At 40.5% G+C, this 12,754-nt stretch overlaps 1 protein-coding gene across 2 annotated transcripts in view; it reads left to right on the forward strand.

Moving 5' to 3' along the window:
• Positions 1-12,754, forward strand: part of WDR70 (WD repeat domain 70) — a 311,717-nt gene that overhangs the window by 278,880 nt on the left and 20,083 nt on the right. For both annotated transcript variants that reach the window (XM_060146975.1, XM_060146976.1), the window contains 2 exons: positions 9,717-9,817; positions 11,455-11,534. In XM_060146975.1, coding sequence (XP_060002958.1) covers positions 9,717-9,817; positions 11,455-11,534 — 181 coding nt within the window. The remainder of the gene's footprint in view (positions 1-9,716; positions 9,818-11,454; positions 11,535-12,754) is intronic.

The following is a 12,754-nucleotide window of genomic DNA, read 5'->3' on the forward strand; positions in this document are numbered from 1 at the left end:
GGCGTTCACATTATAGGAAATAAAATAATGTCTTTGATCCTAGTGCGAGTCCCCTCTGCTACACTGGTGATAGGTTCCCTTCACATAAGTATGCCACAGGCAAAGCTGCTGGCTTTTGCTTCATCAGCTGCCATCTGGCATCAGGCATACGTTGCTCCGTGTCTCAATATTATCTTCCAGAGTCCATCTTGCCTACCTGAGGACTATGGCTCAACTCTCCTATATGAAAATTAGACTTTAACAGAAGAGTTTACAACCTCCATTTCTGTTTATGAAACCCCATACCATCATATCTTTTTTTTTTCATTATTTTTAGGCTCACATTCTCATGCTTAGAGCCCACATCCTTTACTCTAGTCCTCAAGGAATTGGAGAACAGCTGGTCAACATCCTCTATTTCCTTTAAGATTATAAAGTTGCTGTTCTGTCTTCTCTTGTCTAAGTGAACCAAACTTAGTTGTTGTTGTTTTAACCTTTCCTTGTGGGGCATATTTTCTCAACACTTCTGTTATCTTTGGTACTCTTCTTCTCAGACATTTCTGGATTTTCCAGTGACCGAATTGGAGTAAGGGACTCCTTGGTGCCCTGTGGGTGGGAAGGGCATTATACTCCTGTGGTGAGAACAATGTATGGCACATGGTAGGTGTTTGGTGAAAATGTGTTTGTTAATTTTGCTTTACCTTCTGTTGTATTTTATTATAGTATGTTCTTATCGGGACTTACTATAATGGCCTATTCCGTACCAGCTTCTCTTGTTTTTGTTTTTTGTTAATAGTTTTTTCTAATTAATTTGGAATTTCAGAGCATAAATATGTTTTCTTTTAGATTTGATGAAAGAAGTACAAATTTTAATTGTCTCCTTCTTTAAAACTTGAGATGATCTTTTTTCAGACCTACTAAAAATAGCTATGTTTTGATTTCAGTGGAGGAAGCAAGTTTACTGTGGATGCTTAAAATACTGGTAATCTAAAACTGTAATGAATATAATTTGTTTTGGTCGTTATACTGTTAATGAATATGATCTGTTTCCTGGATCTCTTTTGTAGAACACACTCTGCTTTGAAGTAAAAATTATTTCTTGGAATTTGTCACTGTATTTTATCAAAATTCTAATCTTTATTCTTCCTTAGAAGACGAATTCTGATGTGCTTATCATTTCATTTCTATTCTCATTTCCAGTCTCTTTTAAAAGAACAATTTATAAATTTAACCAGTAGACTCTTAGTTCAGGAGCAGTTATTTAGAGTCTCTAATTCAACATTTTCTTCTTTGAAATAACGTTTACTGCAGGAATCCAGATTCAAAACCTATAGTGAGTTGTCTTTTCCTATAATTATCTGTCTGACAGTGATCTCATTTGGGGAGTTACAATTAGATGAAGAACCTATCACATCCTGTTTCAGGCTTCATAAATCATTGAAGGTGGAAGAATGAGGACTAAAAGCAGGGCTTGTCCAGTTTAGTACTTTATTCCTTTTCTAGTGTCATTTAACCCTGCAACATGCTGTATTAAAAGGCATCTACTACTTATTTGGTGTCAGCAGTCTCATGGAAATGTTTTCTGTTTACTATTTTGCTTCTATTTCTAGTCCTTCAAAGCAATAGAAACAGTCAATGTTTCCCTTTTGATTAGTTAGAAACTTTTTTTTTCTTCTCTACGCAAGAGTTTGGTGTTTTATTGAATTGGCATTTATACATATCTGTACTTCCTAGTATAGACATAATTGCCACGAATGGCAAAACTGGGTGAAGAATCACCTACTAGATAACACGACCCTGAAGGAGAAACATACTTGACGCTATAAAATATCAAGAAAAGAGAACTTGATTTTGCAGATATGTAAATTTTGTAGGTGTTCAAAATGACACGCTATTCTTTATAAAATGTATAAAGTATAATACAGTAATGACCAGTGCTCTGTTGTCCAAACCCAGCACCATATTACATCACACTGCTAGAAGACCAAGTGAAGGACTTATATGTCTTGTAAGATTTTCTACCACGGATTTTCCTCTCCCAACCAGAATTTGATGAACGATCTTTGGTAACAAGTTTTCCGGCTGTTCTATCAGAATTCTGGCCAGACTTTCACAGTTTATATTAGTGTGGGGAAGAAAGACTTCTATAATTAACACATGTCCCAGGATAGTGTTTTTTCCTTTTTTGGAGTGATAGATAATGCTGTGTCTTGTATGATGAGGGGTTGTGAGACCCCCAAAGGGCTAAATAAAAGAGTATGATTTGTAAAACATCTTTACCTATACTATATTAAGACAAATAGTGCTTTACGTATCCTGTATAGTTCATCTTCGAAGATTCAGCTTTTTCTTTAATTTTTGGTTTTACATACTTGATGATTTCCAAGATCTGATCATATATATTTCTTATCTAGTAGTTAGGGATTTCAAGCTTTATCCATTTGTGCTTTGTTTATTTATATAAAGAAAAGATTTATGGTTATTATCTTTATTCCCATCTCGAACTACTTATAAATGAAGAATGGTAAAGGGGTCTGGGTCTGTGTAGATTAGATCGAGACAGATGGCCTTAGGTACTGCTTCCCAAGCTCTTTCACAAGCTGGTCCTCATGATAGATGATAATGTGTGATATAACAGACAAACCCACTCTTTGCTGGAACTGACTTGCCTGAGGCTCCAGTGCCCCAGGCCCCTCTCAAGCCTGCTCGGCTCCGTATCTTGACACACTTGATCCATCCTGTGCCCACCAGTAGGAAGTTCTACAGGAATATTGGGAATGTGCCTCCAGTAAGCGCTGCTTCTTTTTGTTTTTTTTAATTTTTGAATTTCATTTTATTTATTTTTTTTACAGGAGGTGCTTATTAGTGATCCGTTGTTGTTGTTTTTTTTCTTTTTCGGTACGCGGGCCTCTCACTGTTGTGGCCTCTCCCGTTGCGGAGCACAGGCTCTGGACGCGCAGGCTCAGCGGCCATGGCTCACGGGCCCAGCCGCTCCGCGGCATGTGGGATCTTCCCGGACCAGGGCACGAACCCGTGTTCCCTGCATCGGCAGGTGGACTCTCAACCACTGCACCACCAGGGAAGCCCAGTGATCCGTTTTATACATATTAGTGTATACATGTCAATCCCAATCTCCCAATTCATCCCACCACCCCCAGTCACTTTTCCCCCCTTGTTGTATTTGCCTTGTAGGATCCACCACTGGTGTCACTCACCCTGTGGACTCCAGCTTCCAGCCTCTTATTTGTTTCCTGCTCCCAGACTGTCATTAATAAGAATAATTACCAGATTTATTTTTTCAATCATTATTTGTGCTTTTTTTTTTTTTTTTTTTTTTTTTTTTTTTTACCTCTGTAAGTTCTTCTCAAATAGCAGATTGGAGCAAACTAACATTTAGTGTTTTGAATTAGAGGAAGAAAATTGTATTTAATTTTCTTACCCAAGAGACCTTCCATTTTCTCTGAGATCTTTTTCTCGTGATGAAGTTCTTTAGGCAAGTTTATTATCAGATACAGATGTGATTCATTTTGTGCCAAGGACAATTACCAGGTTCCAGATTTTTGCTGCTTGAGCAGTTACCTTAATTTTAGAGCAGAGGCTGTAAATAAACTGATTTTAATAAATGCATTTTTCCATCCATTTGGTAGGACTTAATTTGTTAATTAGATACCAGTTTTTAAAAAGCATAATCTGTGCATCTGTATCAAATATTTATGGCAGGAATAGAGCAACACTTTTTCCTTGTTTTTTTTTTTTTTTGCAGCAACCCGTACATTTATAAAAGTGCCATGGCATTTTTTTCTTTTCACCATTGAGCTTCTATCTGGTTTATCAGAGAGAGAATTGTTTGGGGCAGGGAAGGGGGAAGATTAAGAAGATTTCCAGCAAAGAGTGATAATTGCTACAAGTCTGGCCCTATGGTGGAAGTTCCTTAGAGTTGGAGGAATGTGGAGGAGGAAACAAGGATAGGCACGTGCTCACTTATAAGAGCAGAGAAAATGTCTTTAATCGTTTTTATTTGAGGGATGTCTCCATGGAGATCAGGTGGGTGTTGAGGAGTCTTATTTATTGTAGACTAAGGCTTACTCACCAGGTTTGCTTCCTGAACTTTAGAGGAATGAAACTAAGCCCGATGGCCCATGCGCGCTGCAAAATCATCCAAGTTTGGGAAAAGCAAGGCTTTGGGAGGACAGGACAAATAGCCTGGAAGAGTTTAAAGATTTCCCATCTTGCTCTTCTACCTCCCTGGCTCAATATTTTAATGTGGAAAGCAGTTTTTCTTTCTCTGTGAAATAAAACTTGGGCTTGTGCAAATCCAAAGAAAATTCTTTCTCCAGTACCTTTCCATTTTCATCTGCCTTCTTTTTATTTGCTTTGGACTCGCATCTTGATCTGTGTTCTTAGTTTTGGGGATCAGCATATACATGGCCTTTCGGATGTATTGGGTAGTCCTGAGGGTGTCCACGACCGTAAGACTGCCTCTACACAAGTGTGCAAAACTGTGTGACAGTCTCCTCCCCAGACAGGTGTTAGGCTCTTTATTTGAAATTTTGGAAAATGCTCCTTCTCCCAAGGAATCACTGGGTTAGCTTATCCATTCTTGTACTATGTGACAAAAACCAAACATGAAAAAACCAGATGGAGTTTCTTCTACAGTGTGGGTCAGCAGCTGTGAAGGATCAAGAAATGGTGTTTCATCATAATCATGATTAAGATATAAAATTATGAAGGATGTTAGGCTTCTTTTAGCATGTGAAGTAGAATAGGGGTGGTGTTTAGATATGTGCATTACGGATGCCTAAGATGTTATGCAGGCATTGATTTCTTTTATAGTAACATTTGTGAACTGGGGTAGTAGTTCCTTTTTCCTTCCTTATGATTTTAGTAATACCATCTGCTTTTTAGTATAAACTTCTCTTTCTGGGTCAGGTGGGTTTGGAGATGATTTTAAATCTGCCACATCCCTTCCTCCCCATCATCTTCTAAAACAGGCCTTTGCATAATTAGGTGATATAAAGAAATGAGCACTGGAGTTGGGAAAACCTCCCTGCTGAGCCCAGCTCCTCTGTGTACAAGTTATGTGACCTTGGGAAAGTTACCCAGCCTCCTACAAGCCTCAGTTTCTTCTTCTTGTGAAATGGGGGTGAGATAACTAATTTTGTAGTGTTGCTGTGAGGATTCAACTACTTTAAATAACATAAAGTTGCAGATACCTAATAGTTTCTTTCCTACCATGTCCTAAAATATAATTTATTTCTCTCATTGATTTCCTCCTCTTCTCCTTATTTGCTTCCATGATTTCACTTAAAGTAAGCTAAACAAAACCACAGAAATAAATTATTTGGAATTTTTTGTGGCCTTTTTACTTTTGTAGAGGGGTAATTCCAAAATTCCTGTTTTGGAATCTTGACACTGCCTTTTGTACACAAAGTGCTTTCTTCTTCTCTGCCCCCCACCCCCTCTTTTTTCTCTGGTCTTCACAGAGAAGAAAGATCTCTGTATTGAGCACATGAAAGTCTTGTAGTCCTTGTCATCTTGCTTATGATCTCCATCGCCAGTTACTGTCTCTTTGTGGCTGCTGCTAGAGCTGAGCACTTTTGGGGCAGACTGTGGTTCCTCTGCACTGCCAGATTATCTAAAATGACAGTAGGTTTTGGTTTAAAGGCTAAACTGGGACTTCCCTGGTGACGCAGTGGTTAAGAATCTGCCTGCCAATGCAGGGAACGTGGGTTTGAGCCCTGGTTCGGGAAGATCCCACATGCCGCAGAGCAACTAAGCCCGTGCGCCACAACTCCTGAGCCTACGCTTTAGAACCCGTGAGCCACAACTCCTGAGCCCGCATGCCACAACTACTGAACCCCACGCGCCTAGAGCCCATGCTCCGCAACAAGAGAAGCCACCGCAGTGAGAAGCCCGCGCGCCTCAACGAAGAGTAGCCCCCGCTCACTGCAACTAGGGAAAGCCCGTGTGCAGCAGCGAAGACCAAACACAACCAAAAATAAAAAATAAATAAATTTTAAAAGACTAAACTTAATTTTTATGGTAACATGGGGTTCAGCTTAGGCAGCTAGGGGAAGCCAGTGGTGGTCCCACGTGCTTCGGTAAGAGGAAGTAGATTAGTATAAGAATAAAACCCTTTATCGATTTAATTAAGTAAATCAGTATATTAAAATATGCAGACTAACTTCAGAATCTAGTTCTTTGCAGTACAGTGGCCTTCTGCTTTCTCTTTGGTCCATGCAGATCTCCTGTCAAGACAGTTTCCTCTGCTCCTTTAATTCAGATGTGCTCTCTACCCTTCATTTGCTGTGTCACTCAGCAAATGTGTACGTCTGAATGTGGCAAGCCCCCAGCTACAGAAGTACCTCTTCAAGAACAGAGGATGGAAGATGTCTTTGGTGGATGGTTGACGGAATGAATGCATTCCTTCTAAGTAGTTATAGCTCATCTGTCTTCTGATAGCTCCTTGGGCTTCTAGCAGGCACGTGTCCCATTGTTGTTAAGTAAAACCCAGTATGTGTGTTTGACAAGTTAGCAGCGTGGCAGCTCTACTTGCTCCCCAGCCTCGCTGCCGTCTCAGGGGTTGTTTGGTTTGGCAGATGGCCAGCTCTCTGCTATAAGATGCATTTCCTTGACAGGACAAAGTGTGGAGGCGCATTAGCTGCAAAGTTTACGAAGGTTAGCTAAACATACACGATAAATATTAATAAACAAAAAAAGCCCACCCACCTTTGACTTTGAATTCTGTTTCTTCATTCCATGTTTTGGAATCCTTGTAATATTTGATTAATAGCCAGTCTTAGGGTAATTGAGCCTTAAGTATCTTTTACTTAAGTCAGACTACTCCCAGAGTCTTCATTGGCTGCTTTGGTGACTCACTGCCACAGTGGATGGAGCTCTGGAATGACTGTTTAGTTCAAGGGGTCTCATTTGCCTTCTCCTTGCTTCCATGTAAAAAGCCATGTGTGTGTCTAAGGGCTTTAGAGGGTAAAAGCTGTGAACAGGAATAGAGGTGCAGTGCCCCGAGCTTGGACTCCCTGGAAAGCCATCAGACATTGGTCTGTTGGCCTGGGCCGTTGCCTCTCTCTAACATTTACACCCTCAGCATAGAGGGAGAGAGTAACAGTAACCTGCTGCCCCTGGAAACTGCCTGTTTGGCTGGGTGTCTTGGAATTTACCAGGCCTACACTGTGGATCTTTTCCAATTCTGCACCCTGCTCACTTGAAAACATATTTGAGAACCAGTAATCTTAGACTGCTTAGCCAGATCTCTAGAGAACCAAGGAAGAGAAATAACTTTAATGCTATGTCCTTAAAGTTGTCCTGGGGCGATCTGTGGGTGCTGAGATTTCTGAAGGCCCTTGAAAGCCCCTCTCACTCTCCTCCCTTGCTCTCTGGTCCTTGCACATCCCTCTTTTTAGACCCACATTGTGAGGGAGCTAACCCTACTCTGTTTGTGGGGTACTTGAGTATAATAATGATCTGGAGAAATCAAATTATCCCTCCTAGGCAGTAGTGAGTTTAAGTTGAAAATTGTCTCTACCTCCACCTAGCAAAGCAATCCATTTAGGCTTGGGTGAACTGTAACTTTTAATTCATCCCTGCAGCAAACATTTATTGAGTTCCAGACACTAATCTAGGCACTTGGGATTCTTGGCTATGTAAAACAGACGAAGATCGGCCTGTGTGGAACATATATCCTAGTAGGGGAGGCAGGCAATAAGCATAATTAACAGTAAACTATATAGTACTTTAAAATGGGATACATGCTGTAAAAACAAGGAAAGTAAGGGGAGTTGTGTGATGTTTTAAATAGGTAGTTACGACACATAAGCCAAGACTTGAAGGAGATGAGTATTGGCTTGGATGAACTTATTCTAGGTAAGATATGAAGTTATGTTTGTGACTCTTTTCATGTTTCCACATACCTGGCCTTGACCATCTGGAAATTCCCAGTGGTCTAGGCGTACTTCTCAAATTAGTCTCAGTGGCTGGCGGAGAACCTGGTAGTCAGGTTGTGCTTTGCAGACCATGAACTACTGATATACTTAATTCCATCTTACCAACCAGGCACAGTTTTATTAGGAGAAAATGTGACTTTTTATACACATGCATTCTAAAGTAAGTTTCATGAGCATATGCACAAAGCAACAACCACCCCACACCCTAAAAGCCAAACTTTGATTTACTATTTTCATCTTTTACTAAAAATATGATTTACTATTTTCAGGTTTTTCTGTTAATATTCCCTCACCGTTATAAATGTTTTATCATCTTTTAGCACTTGCTAGTAGACATTGGGTAGCAGGCCCCACAGGTTTAAGAAAAATTGTGGAAAGAAAACTTAAAACTGTGAAAACCTGCCCTTTGAACTTAGTTTTCCCCCGACGACAGGGGAAACACAACCACTCTGATTTGGTTTTCTCAGTAGAATATCTCAACGCTCTTCAGTGGTGCAGAGCTTAAGAACCACTCTTCTCGAATATCGTCAGGCATGAATTAGAAGTTCTGCAAACTCTTTTACATTTCCTTCTTAGTTTCTCAGGAATCTCAGAGTAGGAATTGCAGCCATTTAACTATATGCATTTTTTTTTGGCCAGTCAGGTGGGAGCCAGAGTTTCTATCAAAAGGGGTTGCAGGGATTCCCAGATATTCTGTCTTAAGAAAAGAGCTGGATGGCTGGGGAGAAGAAACCAAAGAAATCCAGCCCAAGTTAGATTATTTGGGAGACAGAAATTCCATGATTTGCATTTTAGTATTAGAACAGAAAATGGCAATATCTAATTGTACCCTTTTTCCCGTAGTCCTTGTACATTGCCAGGCACATGAGAGGTTCCTGATAATCATTGAATTAATGTTTCCACTCATTTCTTGCTCTATCAGAGTGAGATCTGCAGAACCCAGCACATGCTGTTTCTGCCTACCAGCCTTAGCTTCATTTTTCCCCCCTTAATTCTATCCCTGCCATCTCTTCCACCTCTGCCCTCTTACTTCAGCAAAAATTAAAAACAGGCTGTACTTCTCACTAAGAACTCGTGGTTCTTTCTAACCCCAGAGTACCACTTATTTTCCTTACTAGTGATGAACTCACAGGCTCATAACTTCCAGTGAACCTTCTCCTAAATAGCTTTTCATTCAGGTTAATATCAAGGCTTTATATTCCATATCTCTGTTTTACTTCTGCTACTGACCTGCTGGTTTATCTCATAGATAGGGAGATATTAGTCAATGTTTGCAAATGTGTGTTGTTCCTGAAAAAGCTTTATGAGATTTCGATCTTTGTAAACTAAAAACAGTAACCACCTGGTCTCAGTATGCTGTCCAGAGGGGCATATTTATTGTGTGTATAAAAGCATGAAACACTGAGATCTAAATCTGCTTCAGTGGTAAAATGAACTGAGTTATGTGGGTTCAGCATTCTAAGATGCCAGCCTCATATGGCAGCAGAGCTGGGAAAGCCCAACTTTGTGGTTTCAAGGCTGTCAGGGAAGGATAGGAGGGATGTCAGGAAGGGAGCATCTTTTTTATTTTTATAGAGTATCACACAGATAACAAGTGATAGAACAGAACTCAACCTCAGGAACACAACCCTATGGTTTAGAAGAAAATGCCCTAAAAGTTACAGGTAGTCATCAGGGTGATTTTCAGTTTCGTAAACAAGCCATCAAAGTACCAGCAGATTTTTTTTCCATTTTTATGTGCCCTCTTTAGTTGACTACCATGCCTTTCCTTTACAGAGTGTTGTCCGCTGCCTGTGGCATCCAAAGCTGAACCAGATCATGGTGGGGACTGGAAACGGATTGGCTAAAGTCTATTATGACCCCAACAAGAGTCAGAGGTATTTCATAAGTATTGCCTGTTTTAGATGGATGACAGCAACTGGGGGAGGGTTTTCTTTTTCCACCCCCACTTTTGTTTATTTCCCTCTTTGATGGGGACCCACCCTTTAGAAAATGCAGCTGGCATAGAGTAAAGCCTCAAACTCCTAGTATTGTGCTTTAAAGAGGATTTGGATATCTCCCTTGATCCATGCAGAATTCAAAGTGAAAGTTTCCCGGGGATTTGCAGTTCTTTAGCTGAAATGTTGAGTGCAAGGGGAGAAAAAGGCCTGCCCACTTTGCATACCACCCTGGACAGTGGCATTAGCAGTGATGCATGTAAGGGATTAACAAAGCAGGGAACTAACCACTTATAGGAAATGGAAACGGCTAGTCCGTTTTGTTCCCTTTCTGTTTGGGCTTTTATCAGGTGCCGGTTTGGATGTTTGGCAGGGTTGTTCTCTGCCAGCAGAGGAGGACAGCACAGCTACTTTCCCCTTCAATCCCGTGTCTGTCCCCAAATGCCAAATTTAAGCATACCAGTGTGCTTCAAGGATCCGAAAACTTCACTAGAGGCTCAGTCAGTCTCTCAGTTATTTCTCTTTTCCTTGGGCACAAAGGTAAACATGTATCACCAACCCCAAAAAAGATGGTTTTGTTTCTCTTTGTTAAGGTATAGTGAGTGATTAGCTCTTTCTTTAGAGTCAGCCGTGGCTAGCTAGTACTAAAATTCACATGCTGTATTTACTGGGGTCCCCCGTAAACCTGTTTTGAGCTCCCACGTTCTTTCAGGGGAAGGGAAACCCATCCTCTATTAGTGGATATGTATTGACTATGATTTGGCTCGGAATAGAAGCAGACAGAATTTTCTGGAGTTGGAACCTTTGCCCTATAAAATAAAGTTATATATTGTGATCTTTAAGAACAAATAGAATTTTGTTTGTTTTTTAATAAAGAAATTGAAAATGCTAATGTAATTAGGATGAGAGGAGGGAGTCTGTTTTACTTGAGAAAATAATGAACCCCATTTGATAGCACCCTTTAGAAGATTCCTATCTTTGGAATCTTTACTTTAAGAAATTTGCTTATTTGTTTTTGTTTCTCCTGAAACGGATGCTCATTATTGCTAAGGAGAAGTGAAATGTTCTAAGCACACTTTTGGTTAATCCCACACATTCTTGGACTGTAGCCCCTTGGCAACACTGCCAAGCTGACTCAGTTCCAGATCACTTGTACTCTTGTATTTGAATTGTAGACAAATGCCACTTGGGCTGTAGACTACCTAGGTTGCTTTCATCTGAGACATAAACTAAAAATTGAACCCTATGACCTTTAGGGTGAAAAGGTTGATTAATGTTATTAATATCTCTTTAAGATCTTAATTTTAGGTTATTTCTATAGATTTTTTAAACTGGCCTTTTGTTTTCCAGTTACCTTTCTAACCCTTTCACAGAGTAGTAACCACTGACTCAGACTTGCTTTCCCATACATTTAATCTCTTATCACCAAGGGCTCCATCTGTTGCCAGTCCTTAGAAAGTCAAGGACTTGGTGAGGTGGTGTGTACAGAGCATGTTCCTGAAAGTATCTAATGCTTTTGACGTAGACTTTGTTTCTGAGACCAAATAAAGAAAATCGTTTGCTTTTACCCCTCTCAGGGGAGCGAAATTATGTGTGGTTAAAACACAGCGGAAGGCGAAACAAGCGGAGACTCTAACCCAGGACTACATCATCACCCGTAAGTTGTTAGCATGGTTTCTCCATCATGCGTCTGTCTTCTGTTCTAGTGTGCTGTTGATCTCATGGCTTTAGAGACAGAAAAAGCCCTCTGAGTTCAGGCATATGTTACGAAATACCCCTTTCATGTGTTCAGGACTGGGGGTCATATAGTAGCTAACCCCTTTAGCTTCTGTGCCCCGTCACGGAGACAGGGTTACTTCATGTAACTTTCAACCCAAAAGGGAAAAGCCTAAATTCTGTGACCATGTGATAGACTGATCCAGAGACCTTTAGATGTAAAATGAACTACTTGGGGTATGATCAGAAATCTTACCAGGACAGAGCAGCTTCTCTCGGGTTCGTCACACAGCCTCGTTAATCTGGCAGGTTTTTGTTTCCCAGAGTCACAGTCTCAGACCTGTCACAGGTTGCGGCTAGGCAGGAGATCTTGGATGCAGTAGCAGTTGTCATTAGCAGATGCCCCTGTGGACTGTATCGGTGGCTCAGTCTAAAGACCAGGGGGTGCTGCACTGCTGGGTTTTCTCCCTGGTGGTTGGTCTCATCTAAGACCATGTCCCTTGGAGCTGATGATCAGTAAAGAGATCCGGTGACATTTTTTGCAAGAGTAGAAGTGTTAAAGTCGGTGTCATAACCAGTCTAACTCATGTGATTACATGCAGCCTACTTCAATTCCTGCATTCGTTTGAAGTGAAAAGCTATTTTTCCCCCTCCTAAAAATACTGTTGTGTCGTGTTGCCCGACAGAGTGACGGGTGGCTGTGTTTCAGCTCCCCTGACTCAAGGTAGGCATATTTTACTAGTGAGTGATATGGCCCTGGCCCAGGCTGGAAGTACGGGTAGAGGATAGGAGGGGTACTGGAAGTGTTTTTTAGGTGTTAACAGACATTTCTTTCATTCATATCATAAATTTCCTTTAAACCCCTATTATTCCTTTAACTCTCCCCCAGGGTTCTCTTTTAAAGGGGTTTTAATTTGCACATAAACGTTCAAAGAAATTATTCTGGTACTTTTTTTGGTCAAAAAAAGATACTTGATTCTATCCCCAATAGTCTTCTCCCTCTCCACCAGAATATCACACTGTTTCCCTTTTTAATACATATTTTCTTTTATATTCTGACATTGAGCAACAGCAATTGGACAAATATTACTTTGATTTTTATTCCTTTGTCGACCATATTGAAAAGGATTAAGTCCCCATCAAGTCACCACATCGGGAGAT

Source organism: Lagenorhynchus albirostris, chromosome 3 (assembly GCF_949774975.1).
Source record: "Lagenorhynchus albirostris chromosome 3, mLagAlb1.1, whole genome shotgun sequence".
Lineage (NCBI taxonomy): Eukaryota > Metazoa > Chordata > Mammalia > Artiodactyla > Delphinidae > Lagenorhynchus > Lagenorhynchus albirostris.